Genomic DNA, 27407 nt, shown 5'->3' on the forward strand with positions numbered 1-27407 from the left:
TTGGAGATGGCTCTCCAAGAAAACAGACTTGGAGATGGTTCTCCAAGAAGGCCCTCTGACTCCCTAGTCAGTGACCACAACAGATAAAATCTCAAAGGAATATAGTAAGTGTTAAAGATTTTTCAAAATCAAGTGTTTTTGGTCAAAACAATTTTTGGAAAATATTTCTTTAAGTGTGTTTTGGAAAAGGAAAGAAAGAGTTGAGCTTATAAAGCTTCACTCTTTTTTCTTATTTGTTTATGTGCACATGGGGTCTTAGCCGTGGGTCGCACCGTCCGCGCACGCGCACACGCACGCACGGCGTGGGCAATGGGCTATAGGGCGCTTTATTGGCGCTTTTTTAGGCGCACTTTGCTTCGCACGCCGCATCGTAGCGAGGAGCGATTGGAGCCTTTAATTTTTCCAGATTTGATCTGGACCGTTGGATCTAGACGATTGTGGATCGTTCTAGTGGGAGGGCCGAATAGTTCATAGGCCCATCAAGCCCAAGCCCAGTGTCGAATAGTTCGATTGGGTTGGGCTTTGATTCGAGCACAACGGTCGGCCCAGCGGGCCCAGTGCTCCAACGGTCAGTGGGTGCGATCCATTGGGTTGTGTCCCTTCCCCAACGGTCAAGGATCTAAGGGGTGCGATCTGTACCATAGATGGATCATCTAACGGTTAGATGGGAGGACGGGAATTTAAATATCCCAACAGTCTCTCTAGGATTGATCTGGTTCGTTGAATCGCGTATGGGCGCGATCTAACAGCCAGAATTCAAACCGATCTGGAAAGACTCTATACAGGGGTGCTTTTCACACTCAAAAGTCACCAGAGGCTCTATAAAAGTTGCAGAACCCAGCCATTTCAAGATAGAATCGAATTTACCCATTTTTGGAAAAATTCTTAAGGCTTCCAGTGCATTATACTCTCTTTCTTGCTCCCACCAAAATTCGTTTTACTAAACTATTTTCTTATTGTTTATCTAATTACTGTTATACTGCAGTAACAGAAATTAGACTGATTCTCTCAGGCTTGTAAGATTTTAAGGGCATTTCGGATTTGACTCCGCTTGTGCATAGCATCGTCAAATTAGTAGGACATTCCTACTGGCTTCATTGTATCTTGGAGGCAGTTCGCGGATCCCCTTTGCACACTTCTAGTGGGGGCAAAATTTGTCTTAAGGAAAGCGATTTCGCGCCTTGAAGCAAACTGGTTACTGTTTTTTCTTTCCAACAGATACAAATTATTTCTCCAACAATCTTAAGACAGATTTATTCTTTGCTTCAATGGCGTTGTACTCAATCCGTCAAATGTCCCAAGACTTTGTCAAACTTGAGCAATTTGACAAAGGGAATTTCAAGCGATGGCAGAAGAAGTTGCACTTCATCCTTACGTCGCTCAAAGTTGTTCGAGTTCTCACATCCCCAAGGCCGACAACAGTTGCAAATGAGACATTAGCGCAGGCTCGTGCAAGAATGAAATGGGAACAAGATGATTACATCTGCAAAGGGCACATCCTCAATGCTATGTCGGATACTTTGTTCGACATATATCAGGGAATGGGATCGGCAAGTGAAATTTGGAACGCACTCGAAGCGAAGTACATGGCGGAGGATGCTAGCAGCAAAAAATTCTCTGTGAGTCGTTTCCTGAATTATCGCATGGTAGATGATAGACCTGTTATTGATCAACTGCATGAAATCCAACACATGGTGAGTCAAATTCATTTGCAAGGCATTTTACTTGATGATTCCTTTATAATTCCGTCGATTATTGACAAACTTCTGCCAAGTTGGAAAGAATTTAAAAAAAGTCTTAAACACAAGAAAGATGAGATTTCTCTTGATGACTTGGCTCTATGCCTCAGGATTGAGGAAGAGTCAAGGATTAGAGATCATAAAGAAGATCATGAGAATTCTTCCTCTAAGATACACTTGGTGGAAAATGTCAATAAACCAAACCAACAAGGGAAAGGCAATCGGAAGAGAAACAAACACCCTGACAAGAAGAATAATAAGAATAAGAAAAGGAAGGGTGCTTGTTTCAATTGTGGCAAACCAGGCCACTACAAGATTGAATGTCGACTTCTTAAAGATAAGAAGTCGGGAACACCAACAGACAACAACAAGTTTGTGGCCATGATTTCAGAAGCAAATATTCTTGAAGATGGCAATGATTGGTGGATTGACTCGGGTGCGACGAGGCATGTCTGCAAAGACAAGAATCTGTTTTCGACCTATGAAACGGTTGAAGATGGAAGTGTCCTTTACATGGGCAATTCGTCGACGGCAGAAGTCAAAGGAAGAGGCAAAGTAGAACTGGAATTTACATCCGGCAAGTGCCTCACTCTTACCGATGTCTTTCATGTACCTGAAGTGCGAAAGAATTTAGTTTCTGGAAGCATTCTTAACAAGAATGGCTTCAAGCTTGTATTTGAATCTGACAAATTCATTCTTTCTAAGGGGGGTACCTTTGTTGGAAAGGGATATATGTATGAAGGGATGTTTAAACTCAATATCAATAAAGTGAATGTATTTGCTTATGTTGTTGACTCTTTATCTTTATGGCATAATCGTTTAGGACATGTTAATACTAGGAAAATGCATGATATGGTTAAGTTAGATTTAATTCCAAAATGTGAAATTGATTTAGTAGATAAATGCAAAATATGTATGCAAACTAAATTAATAACTAAACCATTTCCCTCAGTAGATAGAACTTCTAATCTGTTAGACCTTGTACATAGCGATGTATGCGATATACATAGTGTTCCTAGCAAGGGAGGTAAAAAGTATTTTGTTACTTTTATAGATGATTTTACTAAATTTTGCTATGTATATTTACTTAGTCATAAAGATGAAGTGTTGGAAAAGTTTAAGGTTTATAAAACAGAAGTAGAAAACCAATGTGAAACATGCATTAAATGCCTTAGATCTGATAGGGGTGGTGAATACCATTTCCCTCTTTTCTGTGAATCAGTGGGCATTGTTCATGAAACTTCTGCCCCTTATACACCACAGCAAAATGGTGTAGCAGAAAGAAAAAAATAGAACTTTAACTGAAATGGTTAATGCTATGCTTGTTAATTCTGGTTTGAATAAAAGTTTTTGGGTGAAGCATTACTTACTGCTTGTTACATATTGAATAGGGTACCAAGTAAAAAGAATAATGTAACCCCTTATGAGCTATGGAAGAAAAGAAAACCAAACTTGAATTATCTTAAAGTTTGGGGTTGTAGGGCCATTGTTAAAGTTCCTAAACCTAAATTAAGAAAATTAGGTGAGAAGGGTATAGAGTGTATTTTTTTAGGATATGCTAGCCATAGTAAGGCATATAGGTTTCTAGTTATAGAACCTAATGATTTTCTACAAATTAATACAATAATTGAATCTAGAGATGCCTTCTTCTATGAGAATAGGTTCACTTCAATTCCAAAAGAAGTTCAGCCTAGTACTTCTGTGGAACTTTCTTTAGAACCACAATCAAAAGATGGTGAACCTAGTGAAATAAGAAGAAGTAAAAGAGATAGAAGTGAAAAGAGTTTTGGTCCTGACTTTATTACTTACCTAGTAGAAGGGACAAGAGAAAAACTCAAATCTTCTATAATGTTAGATTTAAATGTAGAAAGTGACCCTCAAACCTATACGGAAGCCATAAAGTCACAGGATGTCACTTTTTGGAAAGAAGCAATTAATGACGAAATGGATTCTATTATGGGTAATAAGACTTGGTATTTAGTTGATCTACCACCTGGATCTAAACCTATTGGGTGTAAGTGGATCTTCAAAAAGAAGATCAAAGTAGATGGAACTATAGAAAAGTTTAAAGCTAGGTTAGTTGCCAAAGGGTTTACTCAAAAACCCGGAATTGATTATTTTGATACATATGCACCGTTGCTAGGATTTCTACCATTAGAGTCTTGATTGCTCTTGCTTCCATATACAAACTTCACATTCACCAAATGGATGTTAAAACAGCATTCTTAAATGGTGAACTTGATGAAGAAGTGTATATGGAACAACCTGAAGGTTTCATTTTACCTGGTCAAGAGCATAAAGTCTGTAAATTAGTCAAATCTTTATATGGCCTAAAGCAAGCTCCTAAGCAATGGCATGAAAGATTTGATAAGGTGTTAGTCTCTAATGGTTATAGAATTCATGAGTCAGATAAATGTGTATATAGTAACTTTAAAGGTGGTAGTGGTGTTATTATATGTTTATATGTTGATGATATGTTAATATTTAGTACAGATTTTGAATGTATTCAAAGTACTAAATTATTTTTATCTCAAAACTTTGATATGAAAGATATGGGTGAAGCAGATGTGGTCTTGGGTATAAGAATCATAAGACATAACAGTAGTTTGATTCTAACCCAGTCACATTATATTGAAAAAGTTCTTAAAAAGTTTAATCATTTTGATTGTTCACCTGCTTCAACTCCTTTTGATCCCAGTGAGAAGTTATATCTTAATTCTGGAAGGACTATTTCTCAACTAGGGTATGCTAGTGTGATTGGTAGCCTTATGTATGCTATGACCTGTACTAGGCCAGACATAGCATTTGCTGTGGGTAAGCTTAGTAGGTTTACCAGTAATCCAAATTTCTCTCATTGGAATGCAGTCTATAGAGTATTAAAATATTTAAAGAAAACTATAGACTATGGTTTATGTTATGGTAGGTATCCAACTGTAATAGAAGGATACACTGACGCTAGTTGGATAACTGAGCGTATAGATCATACATCAACCAGTGGGTGGATTTTCACCCTTGGTGGGGGAGCAGTCTCCTGGGCCTCTAAGAAACAAACATGCATTTCAACATCCACTATGGAAACAGAGTTTATAGCTCTGGCAGCATGTTGTAAAGAGGCGGAATGGCTTCAGAATTTGTTATTGGAAATTCCGTTATGGCCTAATCCTATGCCATCGATTTATGTCCACTGTGATAGTCAGGCCACACTATCAAGGGCATATAATCATGTATATAATGGTAAGTCCAGGCATATAGGACTTAGATACAGTACTGTGAGAGAGTTACTTACTAATGGAGTAGTAACTATTGATTTTGTGAGATCAAGCCAAAATTTGGCTGATCCATTTACTAAAGCTCTTGCGAGAGATATGGTGTGTAAAACATCATTAGGGATGGGGTTAAAGCCATTACCAAATAGTCACCAATGATGGAACCTCAACTCAACACTTGAATAAATATCAAGTCTTGAGTTCAATGAGTCAAAGTACATCATATGGAGTGATTGCAAGCACTATAATATATATTATATTTCCATCCCAAGGTAAAGTGCTTGGTACCTGTAATGTATAAAAGGGAAAGGCTGAGTATTTGAGCTCTTAATAGACTTATAACAAAGTGTTGGAGTGTTATAGTTACAGGGGCACTCTTGATAAGTCTACCTATGTGAGTGTGGGAGTGGTGCCGCTTCCTATGAGACCTGGCTAGTTTCTAGAGCACTCATGAAACCAAGATATAGACACAAGGCCAATTCATGAGTCGGTTTTTTAGAAATTGCCTAAAGAGATAAATTCTTATGTGTGAGATGTGTCCGGTTAACCAAATAGAATCGCTAGTTCAAAGACATGTCTACTATGCAATTCTGGTTAACTTTGATGTGTTTTCACTAAGTAAAGGTTCAAATTGAAAGATACCTTTATTTATGCATAAAAATTCCAAGCCTGATGAGAAAACCTTTTTGGATTTTGAAAATGGTGGGGGATTGTTAAAGATTTTTCAAAATCAAGTGTTTTTGGTCAAAACAATTTTTGGAAAATATTTCTTAAGTGTGTTTTGGAAAAGGAAAAACTTTTCTTTGGAAATAGTTACTTTTTGCAAGAGAAAGAGAAGAGTGTAAAGTAGAGGGAAAAGATAGTCTCGTACCGACTCGTAAGAAAGAAAGAGTTGAGCTTATAAAGCTTCACTCTTTCTTCTTATTTGTTTATGTGCACATGGGGTCTTAGCCGTGGGTCGAACCGCGGGACGGTGCAACGCACCGTCCGCGCACGCGCACGCGCGGCGTGGGCAATGGGCTATAGGGCGCTTTATTGGCGCTTTTTTAGGCGCACTTTGCTTCGCATGCCGCATCGTAGCGAGGAGCGATTGGAGCCTTTAATTTTTCCAGATTTGATCTGGACCGTTGGATCTAGACGATTGTGGATCGTTCTAGTGGGAGGGCCGAATAGTTCATAGGCCCATCAAGCCCAAGCCCAGTGTCGAATAGTTCGATTGGGTTGGGCTTTGATTCGAGCACAACGGTCGACCCAGCGGGCCCAGTGCTCCAACGGTCAGTGGGTGCGATCCATTGGGTTGTGTCCCTTCCCCAACGGTCAAGGATCTAAGGGATGCGATCTGTACCATAGATGGATCATCTAACGGTTAGATGGGAGGACGGGAATTTAAATATCCCAACAGTCTCTCTAGGATTGATCTGGTTCGTTGAATCGCGTATGGGCGCGATCTAACGGCCAGAATTCAAACCGATCTGGAAAGACTCTATACAGGGGTGCTTTTCACACTCAAAAGTCACCAGAGGCTCTATAAAAGTTGCAGAACCCACCCATTTCAAGATAGAATCGAATTTACCCATTTTTGGAAAAATTCTTAAGGCTTCCAGTGCATTATACTCTCTTTCTTGCTCCCACCAAAATTCGTTTTACTAAACTATTTTCTTATTGTTTATCTAATTACTGTTATACTGCAGTAACAGAAATTAGACTGATTCTCTCAGGCTTGTAAGATTCTAAGGGCATTTCGGATTTGACTCCGCTTGTGCATAGCGTCGTCAAATTAGTAGGACATTCCTACTGGCTTCATTGTATCTTGGAGGCAGTTCGCGGATCCCCTTTGCACACTTCTAGTGGGGGCGAAATCTGTCTTAAGGAAAGCGATTTCGCGCCTTGAAGCAAACTGGTTACTGTTTTTTCTTTCCAATAGATACAAATTATTTCTCCAACAGTAAGTTTTTGGGAAATGTGTCCTTTACGCAGGGGTTATTGTCTACTATAAATGGAGGATTGATTGAGGAGATAAAGGTAATTGTCCTTATGAGGATATTACCATATTGCCCCTCATATGTGGAGGCCTTTGATTGATTGTGTCTACTTTTTAGGTTTCCCTGGCTTTTGAGGGAAATTACGTGGGTGACCTTGAGTTTGGGGTATATTATGGTGGCAGATGTCGGTCCCTTACTGAATCGTCATTTTTACCCTTATCATTGTCATTGATATTGGTGGCAAGGACTTTCATCACCGAACCCAACCTGCCACTTGCCAGAAGAAAAGTCTAAAGTGCCTTCCTGGAATACAAGGCAGAGTGTTTAGCACTAGACAAATTCTTGACTCTCTTGATCGATGACTTTTTCGACGTTAAGGAGAGGGAATCTTTCATATGATGGTGGGTCTCATTCTTTTAGAGATGTCACTAGTAGTAATCAGAGTTGTGTTTTTTCCTAGTTAGTTACCTTATTTTCTACTTTGTAGTTTGGATTGTCTCCACTTGAACAGTGATGTGTTGAAGGATGAGATGAAGACTTTAGAATTTGTATCCACCTTCCATCTTTCTTTGTCTCTGTGTATATCTATGTTGAAGCTCAAAGGGAAACTAAAACCAAGATTTTAGTTGGAGTTGGAGTTTGGACATCAAGTTGTTTAAGTATGAGGGGTTATTTTGCGTATAACATTGAGGCAGTGGTTCTGATTATGAGTATCTGTTGCTGCTTTAATTGGTGCCAAGCCTGTTTGGAGCAAGAGAGAAAAGCCCTCTTACAATTAAAAGATGCCATCAACTATGCAAATAATGCTTCTGATTTTGTCACGGAAAATTGGATTGGAGAGAATTGTTGCCAATGGAAAGGTGTATCATGTGCCTCTTCATCTAGTGTGACTAAAATAGATATTTCCTTTGCAAGAGGCGAAGCACCCGAAACATGGTATCCAAATGCTACACTGTTTGCCCAATTCAAGGAATTGGAGTTGCTGGATTTGTCATGGAATCAGATCGGTGGATGGGTTATGCCCGAAGGTAATATTAGGGTGTGTTTGGCAATAATTCTGATTCTGTTTCTCGATTTTGATTCTTGATTCTGTTTTTAATTCTTATTATTTTTCTAAAGAAACAAAATCATAAGGGGCGCAACTCGGGTCGTGTTGGGTCGGGTTGAAGCCAACCCGAAACTCTAAACCGTCGAACCGAACGCGACCCGACTCGACTCTCAACCCAATGAAGGCTAACCTGACCCAACCCGAAAATTTAATATCTCAACCCGAACCCAACCAGATTTCCCAATTCGGCTCTAAATCTGGTTGCGTCATGTCGGGTTGGGTTGACCCGGATATGGTAATATATTTCCCCTTTAGGTTTTTATGTTCTTAAAAAAACAACACATAAAAAGAGTAATTTTTTTAAATGTCGGGTTTTGACGTGGGTCAGGTCAACCCAACCCGACACCTCTACCCGAGCTTGAACCCAACTCGACTCGGGTTCAACTTCCTCAACCCGAACCCGAACCAACCTGACTCAAGCAAAACCCAAACCGTGATTTTTTCGGGTTGAACCCGACCCAAGTTGCACCCTTAGAAAATCATGCTTGGTAATTGGCATAATTTTTTATTTATTTCAAACATAGTTGTGTTTGGATGATAAAATTAATAAATATTTTTGAAACATAATCTCTGATTCTATAATATCATTCCCCCATTACGCAACCATCCTTGATATCTTTTCTCGGCTCTGTTTGGATTGCAAGAAAACATTTCTTCTGGATTTTTTTCTTGGGAAACTTTGTTTTGTTCCCACAATATAGATGGAAATGATATACTTGTGGCTTATTCAGAGAGATATTTTTATAAATTAAAGGGCACTCTATTTAAAAATTGAATTGCCATGGTTTAAATTACTTTTTTCAAGTGTAATCAAAACAATGGAAAATCAAGAAATTCTAGAAAAGTTTTCTTTTACATACTTTTTCATAATATTCCTGCAATCCAAACGGGGCCTTAGTAATTCAAATATATTCATGGAGGTTTAGCAAATTAGGTCATTTTTTGGCTCAACGAAGATCCAAAATGGAGAAAACCACTATAAAAATTCCATGGAATAAGGGAGATGGGAAGACTTGAGAGGGGTGGGGAGTGAGGGAGCATGAAAAGCTCCTAAAAACCAGTCAAACAATAGCCTATTCTAAATAGGCATCTCCTTTTCACTGGTGTTTAGGGATTTTTGATGATATGGTTACTCTTGCCTAGTCAATATCTCTCTCTCCTTCCTTCTCAACACCTCTCCCATAGTTGGGCCCATCATGAAAATTCCATGGAATAATTTTTCATGGTTGCTAAACATGGCCTTAGTAAAAGATTGTGGATCGTAATAAAGTCCCTAGAAAACACACTTTTAGTATAAGATTTACCTTTCACTTGCTTTTGCAAGGACTCCCTTTAGTCTAGCATTCCTCGATTTTGTAAACATGTGAGTATGAAATCTAGAATCGTTACCGAGCCAGGCTCTAATCCTGTCTTCTTTTTTGCAGGATTCACTCAAATGAAAAAGTTGAAGATATTGATACTTGGGCTGAATAGGCTAAACGAAAGTAGTCATTCCTTGCGGGGTATTGACTCTGCCTCAAATCTCTCAAATTCACATATATAACGTACACACACCACAAAGCAATATCATCGTTTTTGCGCAACATCTTCACATGTTTTGGCCCATGCCTGGGTGCAAAATAATGGCCCCACCCTATCAAAGCATGACTTGTAGAATGGTGGGTCACACCGTATGCTATCAAAACATGAGGTAAAATGATGGCCCCACCCACGCTATGTATGGGTGCAAAGTGATGGGCTTCACCTTAACAAAACATGTGTTGTAAAATGATGGGCCCCATAAATGCTATGCACGTATGATGTGTACAAAATCTACCGTGGGAAATTTTCTATTAAAATTTTTTCATGAAAAAGGTTATTCATAAAAGTTATCCATGGAAAGAAAACGAACGACAGAAAAGAAACACGTTTAGTATATGTTATAAATAGATTGATGAAGGGACTTGCCAGCGTCCATCGCAGGAGGCATTTCACGGAGCTCTCTCATGCAACAGAAACTCCGCGAAATGCCTCCTACGATGGACGCTAGCAAATCCCTTGATGAAATATCTTCTCTTCTTTTCTTCTTTCCTTGACACTGTATTTCCATTTGTAAAAAGCAAGTTTTCCCTATATAAGTACATAATTCGCTCATTTCGTACAGGTTTATGTGGTTTGAAAAAACTAAAAAGTTTGGATCTTGATTACAACAATCTTGATGATGCAACACTTCCGAAATGTCTGCTGAGCAGTTCCTCTCCATTGGAAGAATTATACTTATACGGGAATAATCTTAGAGGAGACTTACGTGGTAATGGTATTCAACGTTTTACTTTTCATTTTCTACTTCAATATCATGTAAAGCAGTGTAAGGGAAGTGAAAAGTGTTTCTAGTCTGCCGTAGAAACACTTCTAAAGTATAAATTATTTTCAAAATGAATATTTAATCTATTCATGGTGATATGCATATGATGGTCTGTAATAAAGTATATGGAACGTCATGATAAGTTACCTAAGTTTTGGTATGTATATCTTTTCTATATTATAAAGATAAGTTTTTGAAAAGGGTAAAACTTTTGACATAAGATTAGAAAATCAAGATGAAATTAAGATCAAGTATCTTATGTATAATATTAGGGGAAATTACTTCTTTCTTGATTTTGTTAAAATATGTGAAATAAGTTTTGACTTATATATACTTAGATGAAGTAATGAAGCAAAACTAATGAATAGGATGTTAACAGAAATCCTAGTTAGTGTATAATCTTTACTAATCTCTAAACTCTTCTTGTATACTTGTATATCCTTATAAGATCTGAAAGAAAGTAAAACCTTTCTTAGGTGATCTCAAAGGAATTCTTAGGTGATCTCAAATGAAGAACTTATAGGAAGGTTAATTTGAAATTCACGAATACAATAAAAAGTTAGAGTATTGAGTACATATTCCTAGATATGTAAGTTTACATGCTTAAGAAGTAGAACTTGATGTTCTATGAGAGGTCATAAAGTTGTTGATCTATTTGTTGTAATATTTTAAGATTAAATTCTCCTCTGTCCAAAAGTTAGAAGATTTTAATCCATTCTAAAATCATTACAACAGTATAAAGAGGAGAAACCCAATGAATAATAATAAGGAAAAGGGAAATAAAAGATAATATGATCTTGTTTTCATAAGTTTATTTAGTAGGATAAACTAAATAATCTCTTAAACTCCCATCTTGATAAGTCTAAGAGTAGAGTCTGCTCCTCAAGGTTATAAAGAGAAATTAGTGTATCTAAATTCTATTGTAGAATGGAGATAGTAATAATGTAGACTCTATTGTGGAAGTTCTTTTGCTATAGGTGGATCTTTAAAAAGATCAAGAGATATAGGTAAATAAATAATCTGAATCAAAATAGTTGCAAAAGATTATAAGGGAAGCCAAGATTAGGCTTTCAATGCTAAGATTGAAAACCATGTTCTTAATCTCTAAGATTCATTAGTATCAAATGAATGGTAGAGATTGTATCTTGGTAGTAATCTTGATAGCAAAGAATATATAAATATATATATTGAATGACTTTGAGTTTTTCAGTTATTTCTAGTCTAGAAATAAGATATGCAAGTCATTGAATAATTTGCTCAATGTATGATTTGCTCAGGTATCAAAATAGAATAAAAAATATTTGATAAGATTATAATATCAAATGGTTTGAGGATACATATGGCAAATTTAAATTCTAAAGTTATTATCATTTTGGTTAACATGTGATTTTGATGCTGACATTGGTATTATTTATGTCATAAGTAATTTATGATCAAAATCTGATAGAAAATTGGGTATTAAAATACCAAAGAATTTTGTCATTTATAAAATGTGTGTTATAAATGATTTGTTGGGTATTGAAAAATGTGAGAAAGAGTAACAGTCATGTTACGTCTCAAATACTCAAATGTTCAATCATTTGAACATACACCAAGGTTTATAATTTTAGTTCAAACCCAAAATTTGAAAGTAGAAGAATTGTTTGTCAGTCTAAGTAAAACTATGTTATTGATAGTTTTTGTATGATTTGATAGTTGTTAGACCTGGTAAATCAAAAGCAATATGTAGACTTGTATGTTTACAGAGTTCAGGTCAAGTACATTAACATGTATGGATTTTCAAATGACTGAAAATAAATTAAACTATAGAAATGTCCATAGTTGGTATCCTGTAGTGATAAAAGGATATGGAAATGCCAGTTACATGACTGAGCAAATATGAACGAGTGAGTGATATGCACTCATGGTGGGGGTATATCTCCCAGACCTCTAAAAGCAAGGATGCATAATTGATTCTATGGCCCCAGAATTCAATACATTGGGCTTTTAGGATAAAGAGGCTGATTGGCTTAGGAATTTATTATTGGAAATTTCAATTTGAGATAAGCCAATGTTGTTTAAAGTTCAGTAGTGGGTTCTTGCACTATTGAATACCTATAACCAAGTGGTAAGTCAGAATATATGTGACTTAAGATGGTTATGTAAGGCAGTTTTACTCACAGACAGTGAAGTAACGGATTGTAATACCAATTCAAACCAAAACTTTGGTTGAAAGATCTCGCGAGATGGATGGTGGTTAAATGCCGCAAAGGGATGGGTTAAAGCCATTAACCAATGATCACCAATGATGGAAACTCGACTCAACGCTTGAAGAAACATCAAGTCTTGAGTTCAATGAGCCCAAGTACATCATTCAGAGTGATTGCAAGCACTATAATATATTTTATTTGTCATCCCAAGGAAAGTGCTTGGTACCTGTAATGTGTAACGGAGGAGGATGAGCAATTAGCTCTTAATAGGCTTATAACAGGATGTTAGGGTGCTATAGTTACAGGGGCACTCTTAAGCCTACCTATGTGAGTGTGGAAGTGGTGCCGCTTCCTATGAGACTTGGCTAGTCTCTAAAGCACTCACGAAACCGAGATACAGACAAAAGGTCAATACAAGTGTCGACTCTTAAAAACTGCCTAATGAGATGAAAACTTAAGTGTGAGATATGTCCGATTAGCCGAATAGAATAGCTAGTTCAAAGATTCGTCTACTATGCAATTCTGGCTAACTTTGATGTGTTTTCACTAAGTGAAGGTTCAAATCGTAAGATACCTTCATTTATGCGTAAGGTTTCCAAGCCTGATGAGAAAACTTTCTTTGATTTTGAAAATGGTGGGGGATTGTTGGAAATTTTCAAAATGTTTTGGATTCAGTCAAAATATTTGAAGTGTTTTTATCAAAAGGAAAGAGAAAATTAAAACAGATTTTCAAATAGGGCCGGTCGACTGCGGTAGGTCTGGTCGACTGTGGTTATTTGGATCGAGAAAAAATAAAAAGACAGAAGCATGTCGGCGGGCGACCGAGGGTAGCCCGATCGACCGCGGATGTTCGAAAATCTATCCATTGGGAGAAAATAGACATGGCTTTTCACTTCCTTTTTTCAACCTTTCTTCATGTCTTTTGCTTCCCAACAATCATGGATGATTTTCAAACACAAGGGACACCTTGTGGATGATCCAAAACCTTTAAATCGCAAAGAGGTGCGATCGAATGGTTATTATTCAAACCAATCCAAGAGGTGCTTTGAAGGGATGTTTTTAACATTCTAAAGGGTACTTTGATGGGATGCTTTTCACATTGAAAAGGCATCTATGGCTCTATAAAAAGAGCAGAAAATCTGTCTTTTTAGAGTTAGTTATTGCTGGACTTTTCTCTTATGAAATCCCCTACTTTCTTATTTACTCTCATGGTATTTTTTTAAAGATTGAGTTTTATGAAAACAATACACTAAAAACAGTTTTACTAAAGAAACAATTTTAGTGAATTTCTCTAAGGCTTGTCATTCATAAAGGGCGTTTTGGGTTTGATTCCGCTTGTGCAAATCGTCATCAAACATTTGTAGGATCGTCCTACAAGGCTTCATTGTATCTTGGAGGCAATTCGCGGATCCCTGTTGCACACTACTGGTGGGGGCGAATATTGTCTTAAGGAAAGCGATTACACGCCTTGAAGCATCACATCTTTTGATCTTAAATCTTCATCTGAAAGAAATCCCACCAACATGAATTACTCCAACAAACATCTTGATATTCATTATTCCAATTCCTGTGAAGTCACAAGTAGATCTATCACCAAAGGAAACTACACCCGGCCTTGTCTCCTAGAACGTATCAAAATATTCCTTCTTGGAGCATACATGAACAGAGCATCCTAAATCTAAAATCCACTCATCACAAGGACAAGTGTGATTACCCATGGAGACTTGACAATGTCTCCAACCTCTTCGTTCTGCTCATCTGTTACGCTCACCACCGTATTTGTCGCACCATTGTTCAATTGGTCAGCTTGCTTCGGACAATCTTACTTGATGGGGCTGTATTCATTGCAACGATAACATTGTATGCCCTTTCCGCTGACTCTGGATCTTGAGCCGCCCTTTCTTGATCCCCTGTCAAACAACCTTCATCTTTGATTCCCACCATAAACAACCAACCCATGCTCTCGACTCCCATCAAGAACATGTTTCTTCTGTATCTCATTCGACTAGAGTGACTCTGTGATTTCTTCCAACTTTAATGTATCCTTACCATACAATAAAGTTGTCCCCTGGTTGTCATACGAATTAGGAAGTGAAGTAAGAATAAAATGGGTCTTGTCTTCTTCCTTCAACTTTTCATCAACCTTGTAGAGTTGATCCATAAGCCCATTGAACACCGTAATGTGTTCCGAAAGATTCTCACCATCTTGCATCTTTAGCCCGTACAACTACTACTACAGATACAATTGGTTGGCTCAGCTTTTTGACATGTAAAGCTTCCTAACTTCTCCCATAATTTAGGCACTTCTTCCATAATGTTAAACATAACATTATCTGACAGACAAAACTGAATCATGCTGACTGCCTTCAACTCAATGCCTTCCCACTCGGCATCTGTTATCTTTTTTAGCTTCCCACCCTTTCCTTTCAATGCCTTAGCTAGGCCCTATTGAATTAGGATGTCCTTCACCCTCATCTGCCATAGGGTGAAATTGCTTTTTCAGTCAAACTAGACGATGTTGAATTGGGTAGAACTTGATTTTACAACCATTTCAGACACTCCGCACTTCTCGTTGTAGGGCTCCACCTCGAACGAGAATCTCTCGGATAATATTTTTACCCTTCAAAGATCATTGTAACTGCGATCCAATCACAACACCGATGATAACTCCACCCAGCATCAACGATCGCTCCAACCACAGCTTTGATATCACTTGTTGAGAAAACCCACCAGGCAAATCCTATCCGATCGTGCATAAATAAACGGAAAAGTAAAAGTAGACACATCCGATCGTGCATAAATAAACGGGAAAGTAAAAGTAAACACAAACCACAAGATGAACACCGAGATTTACGTGGTCCGGCCAAGATTCCTATATTCACAGGTCAGCTGCAGCCCTTTCCTTGTCCTCCGATTCAAGATCATATAAGGGAGTGACACGAGAAAAACCACAAGAGAAAATCCAAGAAAAAAAACCCAAGAGAAAACCTAAGAACACTCACCTCCCCCCTCCTCTCTCTCTCTCTCTCCCCTTTTCTTTCTTTCTCTCTCTTCCTCACCCCCCTTCTCTTCCTGCCACGCTCTCTTGTATGAAAAGAAGGCCTTCATATATCTAGGTTTTTACAAAAACCTAAAAACATAGGATAGTTTCCTATTTGCTTCCACCGCACTTGCACAATATAGAAAACAAGGCAACTTTCCAACAAAAAATAAATTAATCACAGCTCCGACGAACATGTTGGGATCAGACAGGGTGGTAAATTCACCCTTTTCCTTGCTAATTGATCGGCATCGCTATTAGCCAAGCGACGAATATGTTGGGATCGGACAGGGTGATAATTCAGATGGTAAGGAATCATGTCAGTCAAATCCGTTTATCTCCACAGATACTACCTTATGTTGGGTATATAATATAACCCATCTATGTTCTAATATAAGCCCAATAAGATAATGGACCGGTGCAGTGGGCCTGCATGGGCTAGAGTCCATTAACCAATCCTTAACCCTAGTGTATCTTTATATATAGGGGTTGGAGGCAACAAACTTGGTATTCCAAACTAAATACCTTGGGTGTAAGTCTAAATCTGACACACCACAGAAGGAAGCTCATATGATGGTGGGCAAGGCTGAGCCTCATGGTTATGTTGCTATGTTGGGCAACGGTGAGGCCGGTACTTCTTCAGACTGGTGGTTAGATACAGGAGCCGCCTGCCATGTTTGCAACTCTGAGAAACTACTTACAGATGTTGTTGAAGTAAAAGAGACCGTTACAGTGGCTAGTGGAGCAGAGGCGGAGGTGACTCACACTGGTACTACGAACTTGGTCCTTTCTTCAGGTAAAATACTAACTCTGAAAAATATTAGAGTAGTTCCTTCTATTCAAAAGAATTTTAATTTCTATTAGTCTTTTAGACAATGCTGGCATGTGTTCATCTTTTTTAGTTGGTGAGTAACTTTGACTGTTAACTCTTATTTTTTTGGTTGTGCTTTCTTAATTGATGGTATGTATAGATTGAGTTTAGCAAATGAAACCGTTAGTCAGGTTAGTTCAACACTTATTGATCATAAGTTGTTACACAATAGATTGGGACATGTGAACTATAGGAAAATGGTTCAACTTGCTAAAACTTCTAATATACCTTTAGATACATCGATTAGATTTGACAGATGTAAAGTGTGTGCACAAACCAAGATCAATAGAAAACATTTTTGTTCGGTTTCTAGAAGCACACAACTTCTTGAGCTAATACATTCTAACCTCTGTGACTTTAAAAGTTTCACTACTAGAGGTGATATGAAGTATTTAATCACTTTTATAAACGAATTTTTTACATATTGTCATATTTATCTCCTAAAATCAAAAGATGAAGCTTTTGATAAATTTAAAATTTTTAAGAATCGTGTTGAAAATCAATTGAACTTGAAAATTAAGCGATTTAGGAGTGATAGAGGAGGAGAATACACTCTGACAGAGTTCAAAGAATTATGTGCCTCTCAGGACATAATACTTGAAACTACTGCTCCTTACTCGCCTCAATCTAATGGCATAGCTGAACGTAAGAATAGGACGTTAACTGAAATGTTAAACTCTATGCTATTGACAGCTGGCATGCCTACTAGCTATTGGGGAGAAGCAGTTTTAACTGTAAATCACATCCTGAATAGAGTACCACACTCTAAGTTGACCTCTTCTCCTCATGAGTTATGGCATAAGCATCCTTGTAGATATGACACTCTTAAGACTTAGGGCTGTATTGCTTATGTGAGGATACAAGACCCTATGAGACTTAAGGCAGGACCTAGAACCAACACTTGTGTGTATCAAGGTGGTGCAGAAGATAGTATTGCTGATTGGTTTTTGGATCTATCTACCAATATGGTTATAGAATCTAGAGATGCAGTATTATTTGAGAATAAATTTCTCAGAGATCATGGTTTAACCATACCTGGTGATACTGAGATGATTACAGAATCGCATGTAGAGTTTACACAGATTACTTCTAACACTCGTCCGACACTGATTCCTGAATCAGAACCTTTAAGAGTATCTACAAGAGATAGAGTACCTAAGAGCTTTGGTGAGGACTTTGTGACCTACCATTTAGAGAATGATCCATCATCCTATAAAGAAGCGATGAGATATAGGGACTCTTTATTATGGGCCAAAGCCATTGATGATGAAATGAGTTCTCTGTTACAAATCAAACTTGGCAGCTAGTCGATTTGTCATAAGGGGCTAAGACTGTGCGCTGTAAGTGGATTTTGAAGAAGAAACTTAATCCTGACGGATTCATAGCTCGGTATAAAGCACGTTTAGTAGCTAATGGCTATACTCAAGTAAGTGGGATATACTACTTTGATATATTCTCACCGTCTGTCATTTGTCCACAATAAGAATTCTTCTTGCTTTGGCATCTATTGAGCAATATGTTATGCATCAAATGGATGTAAAGACGGCTTTCCTTAATGGAGACCTCACAGAGAAAATCTACATGAACCAACCTGAAGGGTTTGTCATGGAAGGTTTAGAGAACAAAGTTTGTAAGTTAAATAAATCTTTGTATGGTCTTAAACAAGCACCTAAAATGTGGCATCAAAAATTCGACAAGGTAGTAAAGAGCTTTGGTTTTCAGATGAGTTACTCGGATAAATGCCTTTACTTTCGTTTTGTGTCGAATAAGGTTGCAATTATTTGCTTGTATGTAGACAACATATTGATTCTTGGTTCCGATCTCTCTATAGTGAGTGATGTGAAATCAATGTTGGCTGAAGAATTCGAGATGAAAGATCTTGGTGTGGTAGACACCATTCTTGGTATGAAAGTAAGTTTTGAAAGACAAGGGATCACTCTTAGCCAAGCTCATTACATTGATAAACTACTTTCTACATTGGGATACAGTGAGTGTAAACCGATTGAGACACCATTTGATTATACCAAAAAGCTGAGACCTAATGAAGGAGCCAGCGTGAATCAGTTGGATTATTCTAAACTGGTTGGTAGTCTCATGTATGCAATGAGTTGCACTAGACCAGACATAGCTTTTACAGTTGGCATGCTGAGTCGTTTCACTAGTAATCGTGTCCATGAGCACTGGGATGCCCTGATGAGGCTGATGAGATACTTTATGAGTACTCAATGTTATGCTCTTTATTATAATGGCCATCCTCCTATCCTGGAAGGATATTCTGATGCATCATGGGGCTTAGAATTAGGAGACAGTAAATCTACCAGTGGTTATGTATTTACACTAGGTGGAGCAGCTGTTGTATGGAAGTCAAAGAGACAGACTTGTATTGCTCTGTCATCTATGGAATCAGAACTTTATGCTCTAGCTTCTGTAGAAGATGAAGCAAAGTAGATAAGAGATCTGATCCTGGACATTCTATTGACCCGTTTAAAGATTAACTCTTTAAGTTTGTTCTGTAATAATCAAGCTACAATTTCTATTGTGAATAACTCACTCTTTAATGGTAAGAGGAGACATGTCAGGCTTAAACATGCCACGCTGAATTATCTTATAGAATAAGGTATTATCACTTTGGTTGATGTGAGTTTGAAGGATAATATGGTCGATGCTTTTACAAAAGGACTGAACAAAGATCGAATATTCAAAACTGTGGGGGCGATGGGGTTAAAGACTGTGTAGACATGTCTTAACCTACATCCATATTATTTTGAATTTTTTGAATCTCCCTTTCTTGGCCAAGATAAGCACTTAATATGTTTCAATGATGTTTACAGTTGTCTTTATGTCATTCCACATTTGATGACATGTCCTTCTTGGGAAAGGCTGTTTCATTCTAAACTTGATGATACAGCTTAACTCAATTTGGATATGATGGTTGTAACATTCTAAATGGAAACATGGAATGGTTCTTTGCAAAAGAAAATATTTAGGTCTTGTTCTTGTATTGAAACTTGACAATGGTGAATGGTTCTTTGCAAAAGAAACTATTTAGGTCTTGTTCTTGAATGAAACTTGACATTGATGCTTATTGATATTTGTTTTTTAGCTAATATGAAATTGTACTAAGTTCTTCTGGTAGAACTAGATACTTTCGTATTTTACACAAATGATTGGATTCATTTTACATAAAATTCATATTTGGTAATTTACAGGAATTGGCAAAAATGGAGGAGCTTGATGAGTGAGTCTTTATAGAGCAATGGGGACTATTATTTTCTTTTCAGTTGGAAAAATAGTTCACTTACATGTGAAACTGCTTTTGTTTGAGTTTAGATTATTTCTAAAACTCTTGGTTAGTCTTAAAAGTATTCTTATTTTGTGTTGGATTACAGATCTTTTTTGATATGGTGCTATGGATGATTCAATATTTTGTTTGAACATCACATTATCTATCTATTGGATTGTGCTATATGTAGAACATAGGAGGAGATTGTTGGTTATATAATATAACCCATGTATGTTCTAATATAAGCCCAACAAGATAATGGACCGGTGTAGTGGGCCTACATGGGCTAGAGTCCATTAACCAATTATTAACCCTAGTGTACCTCTATATATAGGGGCTGGAGGCAACAAACTTGGTATTCCAAACTAGATACCTTGGGTGTAATGCTTCAAGCAACTTCTTGCTTGACCTAATTCCTCTAACACCTTCTACCGTCCATCCATATAATGATATCAAGAGACTTGCGTGCAATGTTTACTAAGAAAAAATCTCCTAAACAAGGACTACTATATGAGGAATAAAGCATTGATTGAATTAAGGACTACAAATATCAAAGCTTTAGCTTGTCTTAGTGGAACTCTTAACGGGACCTAATAAATCAAGGGTTATGATCATCTAACCATGGTTTGGAAAACAGCAATGGTTCAGATTTGTGTTCATCTTGGATCAATGGAATTAGTTGCATATACATAGTACAAACGGGTCCAAAAAATGATCATTAGAAAAAAAAACCCTAAGGGTGAATTTTTTTTAACATTATTTGGTGTAGGAATTTGAGCTTTTTCCCCTTGAATTGGAATTTGTTCGTTGGTAATAAATGGAAAACGGCATGGGGTTTTATGTCTTGATCATTTTCTTGTAGGTTTATGTGGCTTGAAGAGACTCAAGGAACTAGATCTTGGTCAGAACTATCTTGACGATCTAAGTCTTACATCATGTCTAGGCAATCTTTCCTCCCTGGAAATATTGGACTTATCAGAGAATAATTTTATAGACCCATTTGGCATATCAACAGGTACATAATAATAGTATTTTCTCAAGCAAAATAATGATGTATGAATTAGGTTATGTCTTCACTTTCATTTTTCTCACTATGATAAAAATAATGATAAGATAAACATTTGGTAGGCTTTTATAGTTTCTTCACTTTCCTTTCTTATTATGATAATGATAAGATAGTGCATTTGGTAGGCTTTTGTAGTTTTTCAACTATGTTTGTTTCCAACATATTACAAGCCCAAGGGCATTTGGGAAACTTCAAATTCAGAAATTGGATTTTTATGAATAAACTAAAAATTTAATTATGGTCATGGAAAATGAATTTCCCACTCCCTTGTTTCAATAATAGCACTATACCCTGCCCAATTTTTAAACTGGTTGTAGAGATCATATTGGAAATTATAGCAATCTTTTAAAACCCAATCTTTTAAAACCTAATTATACAAGTGTAAAGTAAAAGATCTAGTGCCATATTAAATCAAGGGTGTTGGAATATCATTTCCAAAAAATTGTTCGTTTACATTTCTGCAAATAAATTGAAAAGAAGCATAAAATACAAAAGAATGATTTTTTTTTCCAAAAGAGGAATTATGTAGCCTCATGCTAAAAAAATAGATTTTCTTCAAGATATTTGTCATATTGGACCATTTACTAGATTCTTGATCTCTTTCTCTCTTATTCTTGCAGGCATTTGCAAATTGAGCAACCTAGTTACCTTGAATCTCAAGAGAAACTCAATAGAAAGCAATATCCATCCATGTTTAAAAGACATGCATTACCTACAATCGCTTGATCTCTCTTACAATCACTTTTCAGGGAGGGTTCCTTCATTCATTTTCAACAACCTAACGATGATGGAGACTATTTTTCTTGCAAACAATCAATTAACGGGTGTGTTCTCATTTTCCATGTTTGCCAACCTCTCAAAGCTTTTATATGTTGACATTTCAAACAATGTCCAATTAGAGGTTGAAACAGAAAAGCCACATTGGATTCCTACTTTTCAACTCATGTGGTTGCTCGTTAGAAATTGCAATCTAAACCAAGGTAGCACTTCTAGCATCCCTAGCTTCTTTTCAAATCAACATCATCTATACAGTTTACAATTGGATCATAACTCCCTTAAAGGGGTCATCCCATCTTGGCTATTGTACAATACTACCTCACTTGGAATTATGTCACTGAGGAGTAACCAGTTCGAAGGCTCAATTCCCCAGTCTCCCCACAACACCAGTTCTACTGTCACTTTTCTAGATATCTCTGCAAACAATCTAAGTGGGCCACTTCCTCCAAACATCGGCACACTTCTCCCACATTTGTCTTACTTTAACCTGTCCAAGAATGCTTTGAAAGGTAGGATACCTTTGTCCATGGGTGAAATGGCAAACTTAAACAGACTTGACCTATCTAACAACCAGCTTTCAGGAGAAATGCCACATTCACTAACCAAAAAATGCACTTCATTAACTTACTTGAGCATATCAAGCAATATATTAGGAGGAGAGCTTCTCCCAATAGATGCTAACTTGACAGAGTTGCATTCTTTACTTGCTAACAACAATAACTTCATAGGAACAATCCCAACTAGCTTGTTGAATAGCCCTTACTTGATGATTCTAGATATACGAAAAAATAACTTGTCTGGCCCTATTCCAAGTTGGTTATTCTCCCTATCAAACTTGGTATCACTTCTTTTAGGGGATAATTTCTTTCGAGGAGGCATTCCAATACTCTTGTGTCAACTAAATAATCTCCATATATTGAATTTCTCCAATAATTCTCTATCCGGAAACATACCTTCTTGTCTTAACAACATTACTTCATGGAAGAAAAAATCGCCAATCCAAAGTGGATCCAATGTCATAGGTATGTTACAAGTTAGGTATTCAACTTCTTTCACCACAAAGGGGGTAACTTACTCCTACGAGGGCCTTCCTTTTTCCTTGATGACAGGAATTGATTTTTCCATGAATCAATTGGTGGGTGATATTCCTTTCCAATTAGGGTATTTGAGAGAGCTTCGCTCATTGAACTTATCTAACAACCGACTAACTGGACATCTTCCACAGTCCTTTCAAAACTTAGATAACTTGGAGAGTTTGGATCTCTCTCACAACAAGTTGGTTGGGAGAATCCCTTATGAATTAACTTTACTCCATTCACTTAGTGATTTCTTGGTCGCCTACAATAACCTATCGGGTATTATCCCTTTTGAGAAACAATTTTCAACATTTGATGAGACTAGTTATGAGGGAAATCCAGCTCTTTGTGGAGCACCGCTAGAAAGAAAATGCTCATCGAGCATCCCTTCACAACCACCTAAAGGCAAGGGACATGACTCTAGTATTCTCGATAATCACTTGTTCTTCTACTCATTTGTGGCAATGTCATATGTTTTGGGATTTTGGGGAGTCATCGGCTTTCTTCTCCTCAACAAGAATTGGAGGGGTAAATACTTCAAATCAATTGATGCACATGTTGGCTTGTCGACCGAGAAGTTCTCACGATTACGTCGTTACTTGAGAAATTGTTGTTGAAAGTAATTGTACACATGGTCTTCAGTTGTAAAGCAAAACATTGTTGTAACTAATCATAAGATTTTCTCCAGGTTTTATTGCACCAATTTAGTATGTTTCTGATGAATGACTTGACTTGTGACCACAATTATCAATGCACTAATTTAGTATTTTTGCGACGAATGACTTGGCGAGCCTTGGGGCAACGGTAAGGTTGCTGTATTGTGACTTGGTGGCCACGGGTTCGAGTCACGGAAACAGCCTCTCTACAAAGCAGGGGTAAGGCTGTGTACATTTAGCCCTCCACAGACCCTGCAATGGCGGGAGCCTCGTGCACTGGGCCGCCCCTGTGCCGAATGACTTGACTTGTGACCACATATATCAAATCAATAGACTCAAAGTGATGTTGTTGATGACTCCAAAGAAACAAGCATTTGGCAATGATGACACAAAAGTTTAAAAAAAAGTCTTTTGAGAATTTTTAATAGTTATTGTTAGATGATGACCATTGTTGCCACTGAAATCTGACCCACGGTTGAATGGGGTCCCAGCTGGTAGCACTCTTGTAACGGTAACTTGCGCTCACGAGCAAATGTATAGAAAACCACCTGAAGTTTGGACTCCGGGGAGGCTCTCCGATGCTTAAGTCGGAACCGGCATCAATAATACGAACTCCCTAGAGAGAACTCTCGAACTAAATGAATATAAGAATAATCAAAAGTTCCATACCTTGGAGAGTGTGCCTCTATTTATAGGAAAGATTAAGTCCTTACTTGGATGCCCCCCCCCCCCCCCCCCCCCCGTCTGTCTCCGATTGGTGCCATGTGTTTTGTCCTAATTGGTGAGGAATTTTTATCCCCATCACATAGCCCCGAATTGGTGCTTTTGGATACACCAAACAACGGTATTCCTGCCCCTTTGGAGGAAAAGAGATGCCCAAAATGGCAAAGATGAAGATTAGTGGTTATACTAGAAGGTTTTGAAGAACCCAAGATGTTGTGTTTGCCTTGAATTTTTCAAACGCAGACACATTTCTTTTTTTGATGGGTTTCTTATTAAAGAAATCCTTATGTAATAGGACTCTTGCCTATTATGATAAACATCTCCAAAAAACAACATCCGATTGGGACTCTTGGGTGGTTTTCTGAAGCACATCCAAAACGTAAAAAGAAGAGAGGGGTTTTGGGGTACGGCTTCAAGAAAAGAACGAGTGGACTTCGGGCACTTGTTCGTGAACGAAAATCATCTTCAAGTGGGTATTGGTATACACGAATTGAAGGGTTTGATTTTGGTTCTCTTGAGAAGACGAAGAAGAAGCACGGCATCTAGGGAGCGACGACGCTTGGATCCTAGACGACATAGAGATTAATTCTTGTGTAATCCGGAGAAAGCTTGGGCTTTTGTAATCCGGTGAGTGCTTCTTGTAACCCACTTATTTTCCACATAGTGAAAACTTTTGAAGTCTTCTCCTTTGGATGTAGCCATACACATCGTGTGGTGAACCACGTAAAATCTTGGTGTTCTTGTGTGCTTTTGTATGTGGTTTGGCTTGGACGTTTTATTATTTTGTTCTTGAAAATCTACTTCGGTAACGCTGCGTATTGTTAACACGAAAAATCGGAAACACACTTTTGTGTTCTGATTGTTAACGGGTCATCGCGGAGGGCTGATCTGAGCCCCAATTCTGCAACAAGTGGTATCAAAGCTTTGGTTCTACAATGGCAGTGACGGTTTCTAGTGCAAAGTTTGAAGTATAAAGATTTGACGGAAAGAACAATTTTAATTTGTGGCAAGTCAATGTTCGTGATTTGTTGGTTCAACAAGGATTACATAAAGCACTGTCAGGGAAGGCTAAGAAGCATGTAGATATGTCAGATGATGACTGGGATACCATGGATTTGAAGGCTATGAGCTTTATTCGCTTGTCGTTGGGAAACGATGTCAAATACCATGTTATGTATGAGAAATCTGCGGCAGAGATGTGGTTGAAACTTGAGAGTTTGTACATGACAAAGTCTCTCACAACCAGGCTGTATTTGAAAAAACAATTATACACCTTGAAGATGAAGGAAGGGACTGAAGTGATGGATCACTTGAATGCCTATAATAAGATAATTTGTCAATTATCGAATATTTATGTGGAAATTGACGATGAAGGTAAGGCTTTGATTTTGTTGACTTCTCTACCTCCATCTTATGAACATTTGGTACAACATTACTCTCTGGTAAGGATACCATAGAATTAGAGGAGGTCACTTCTGCTCTTCTTTCTAATGAAATGAGAAAGTGGTTTATGGGTGAGAAGCAAGCAGAAGGTTTGGTTGCCAGAGGTAGACCACTAGAAAAAGAGAACGGGAATAATCTAGGCAGGTCTAGGTCAAAATCTAAAACAGGGAAAGGGAAGATAAATTGTTTTCATTGCCATAAATTGGGCATATAAATAAAAACTGTCGGAAACACAAGGAAGATCTGGAGAAGAAGCATGGAGAGGCTCCTGAACAAGCAAGTGTGGCAGAGGAAAACTCAGATGAAGACTACGGCAAGGTGCTCACCGCATCATCAGGTATTGATTGTTATCATGATGCTTGGATCCTTGATACAGGATGTTCTTTTCATATGTGCCCACATAGACATTGGTTCTCTACATATGAGTAGTTGAATGGTGGCTCAGTTTTGATGGGGAATGACAATTCTTGCAAGACAGTTGGGATGGGTACAATGAATATAAAGATGTATGATGGAACCATTAGAACCTTGACAGGAGTTAGACATGTTCCAGAGCTGAAGAAAAAATTGATTTCTGAGGGTGCTTTAGACACCAGTGGATGTTGGTTTACTGGAAATGGTGGAACTCTGACAGTTGTAAAGGGTTCTCTTGTCGTCATGAAGGCAAAGATGGTCAAAAATCATTTATATGAGTTGATGGGAAAGATAGTGGTAGGTAGAGCAGCCGTTTCTACAGAAGAAGATGGTGTAACTGATTTAACACAGCTGTGGCATATGCGGTTGGGGCATAAGAGTCAACAAGGTTTGAGAGAGCTCAGTAAACGGAATCTACTCAAGAGTGTTAAAAGTTGCAAGTTTGGAAAGCAATGCAGGGTGAGTTTCAAAACTTCAGTTCATCGAAGCAAGGGCGCGTTAGCCTATGTGCACTCAAATGTGTGGGGACCAGCCCCAGTTGCATCAAAGGACAGTGCTCTCTATTTTGTGACGTTCATTGATGATTACTCTAAGAAAGTATGGGTTTACTTTCTACAGAGAAAATCTGAGGTGTTTTCTACATTCAAGCTATGGAAAACCATGATTGAGAAGCAAACTGGCAAAAAGGTTAAGTGTCTGAGGACAGACAATGGAGGAGAATACAAGTCTTTTGAGTTTATTTAGTTCTGCAAGGGCGAAGGCATAGTTCGCCACTTTACTACACCGGAAACCCCACAGCAAAATGAAGTTGCAGAACGGCTTAACAGGACTCTTCTAGAGAGGGCCTGCAGTATGTTGAGCAATGCTGGATTAGAGAAAGACTTCTGGGCAGAAGCGGTCAATACAGCATGTTACTTGGTCAACAGGTCACCTTCAACAGCAATTTCTTGTAAGACTCTAAAAGATGTATGGTCTGGTAAACCTAGTGATTATTCTATTTTGAGAATATTTGGTTGTCCTGCTTATATTCATGTTAAAAATTATCAACGCTCTAAACTTGACCCAAAATCCAAAAAAGTGTATCTTTCTTGGATATGCAAGTGGGGTCAAGGGATTTAGAGTGTGGGATCCTTCTTCTAACAAGCTAACTATTAGTCGAGATGTTATTTTCGATGAATCTTCTATGTTAAAGTCACATAAGCAGATTGGTGAAGAAGGAAAACAGGACACAGGCGAGACCATTGAGGTGGAGGTTGATACTCCAAGAGAAGTGCAGAAATAAAATATTCAAGTTGAATTTCCTGAAGCAAGACTACTTGAGCAAGATCAACAGATGCACCAGTCAGAATCACATGTTAGAAAATCTCAAAGAACTCATAAGCCACCTGTACGATATGGCTATGAGGATATATTGGCTTTTGCATTGGTAA

At 37.8% G+C, this 27407-nt stretch overlaps 1 protein-coding gene across 2 annotated transcripts; it reads left to right on the forward strand.

Moving 5' to 3' along the window:
* The first annotated feature begins 7560 nt into the window (after positions 1–7560).
* On the forward strand, positions 7561–23464 carry LOC143886484 (uncharacterized). 2 transcript variants are annotated; one of them, XM_077390497.1, is made up of 5 exons: positions 7561–8015; positions 9520–9597; positions 10239–10385; positions 20685–20837; positions 21509–23464. In XM_077390497.1, the coding sequence occupies exons 1-5, from the start codon at positions 7649–7651 to the stop codon at positions 23356–23358; spliced, it is 2595 nt and encodes an 864-aa protein (XP_077246612.1). In that variant the 5' UTR covers positions 7561–7648; the 3' UTR covers positions 23359–23464. The 2 variants fall into 2 exon arrangements, with proteins under 2 accessions (XP_077246612.1, XP_077246687.1); XM_077390572.1 differs by having other exon boundaries at positions 10302–10385.
* Positions 23465–27407: the final 3943 nt, after the last annotated feature.

This window comes from Tasmannia lanceolata, unplaced genomic scaffold, assembly GCF_043159265.1.
Source record: "Tasmannia lanceolata isolate RefF3 unplaced genomic scaffold, GAP_Taslan_0.1 ptg000002l, whole genome shotgun sequence".
Taxonomy (NCBI): domain Eukaryota; kingdom Viridiplantae; phylum Streptophyta; class Magnoliopsida; order Canellales; family Winteraceae; genus Tasmannia; species Tasmannia lanceolata.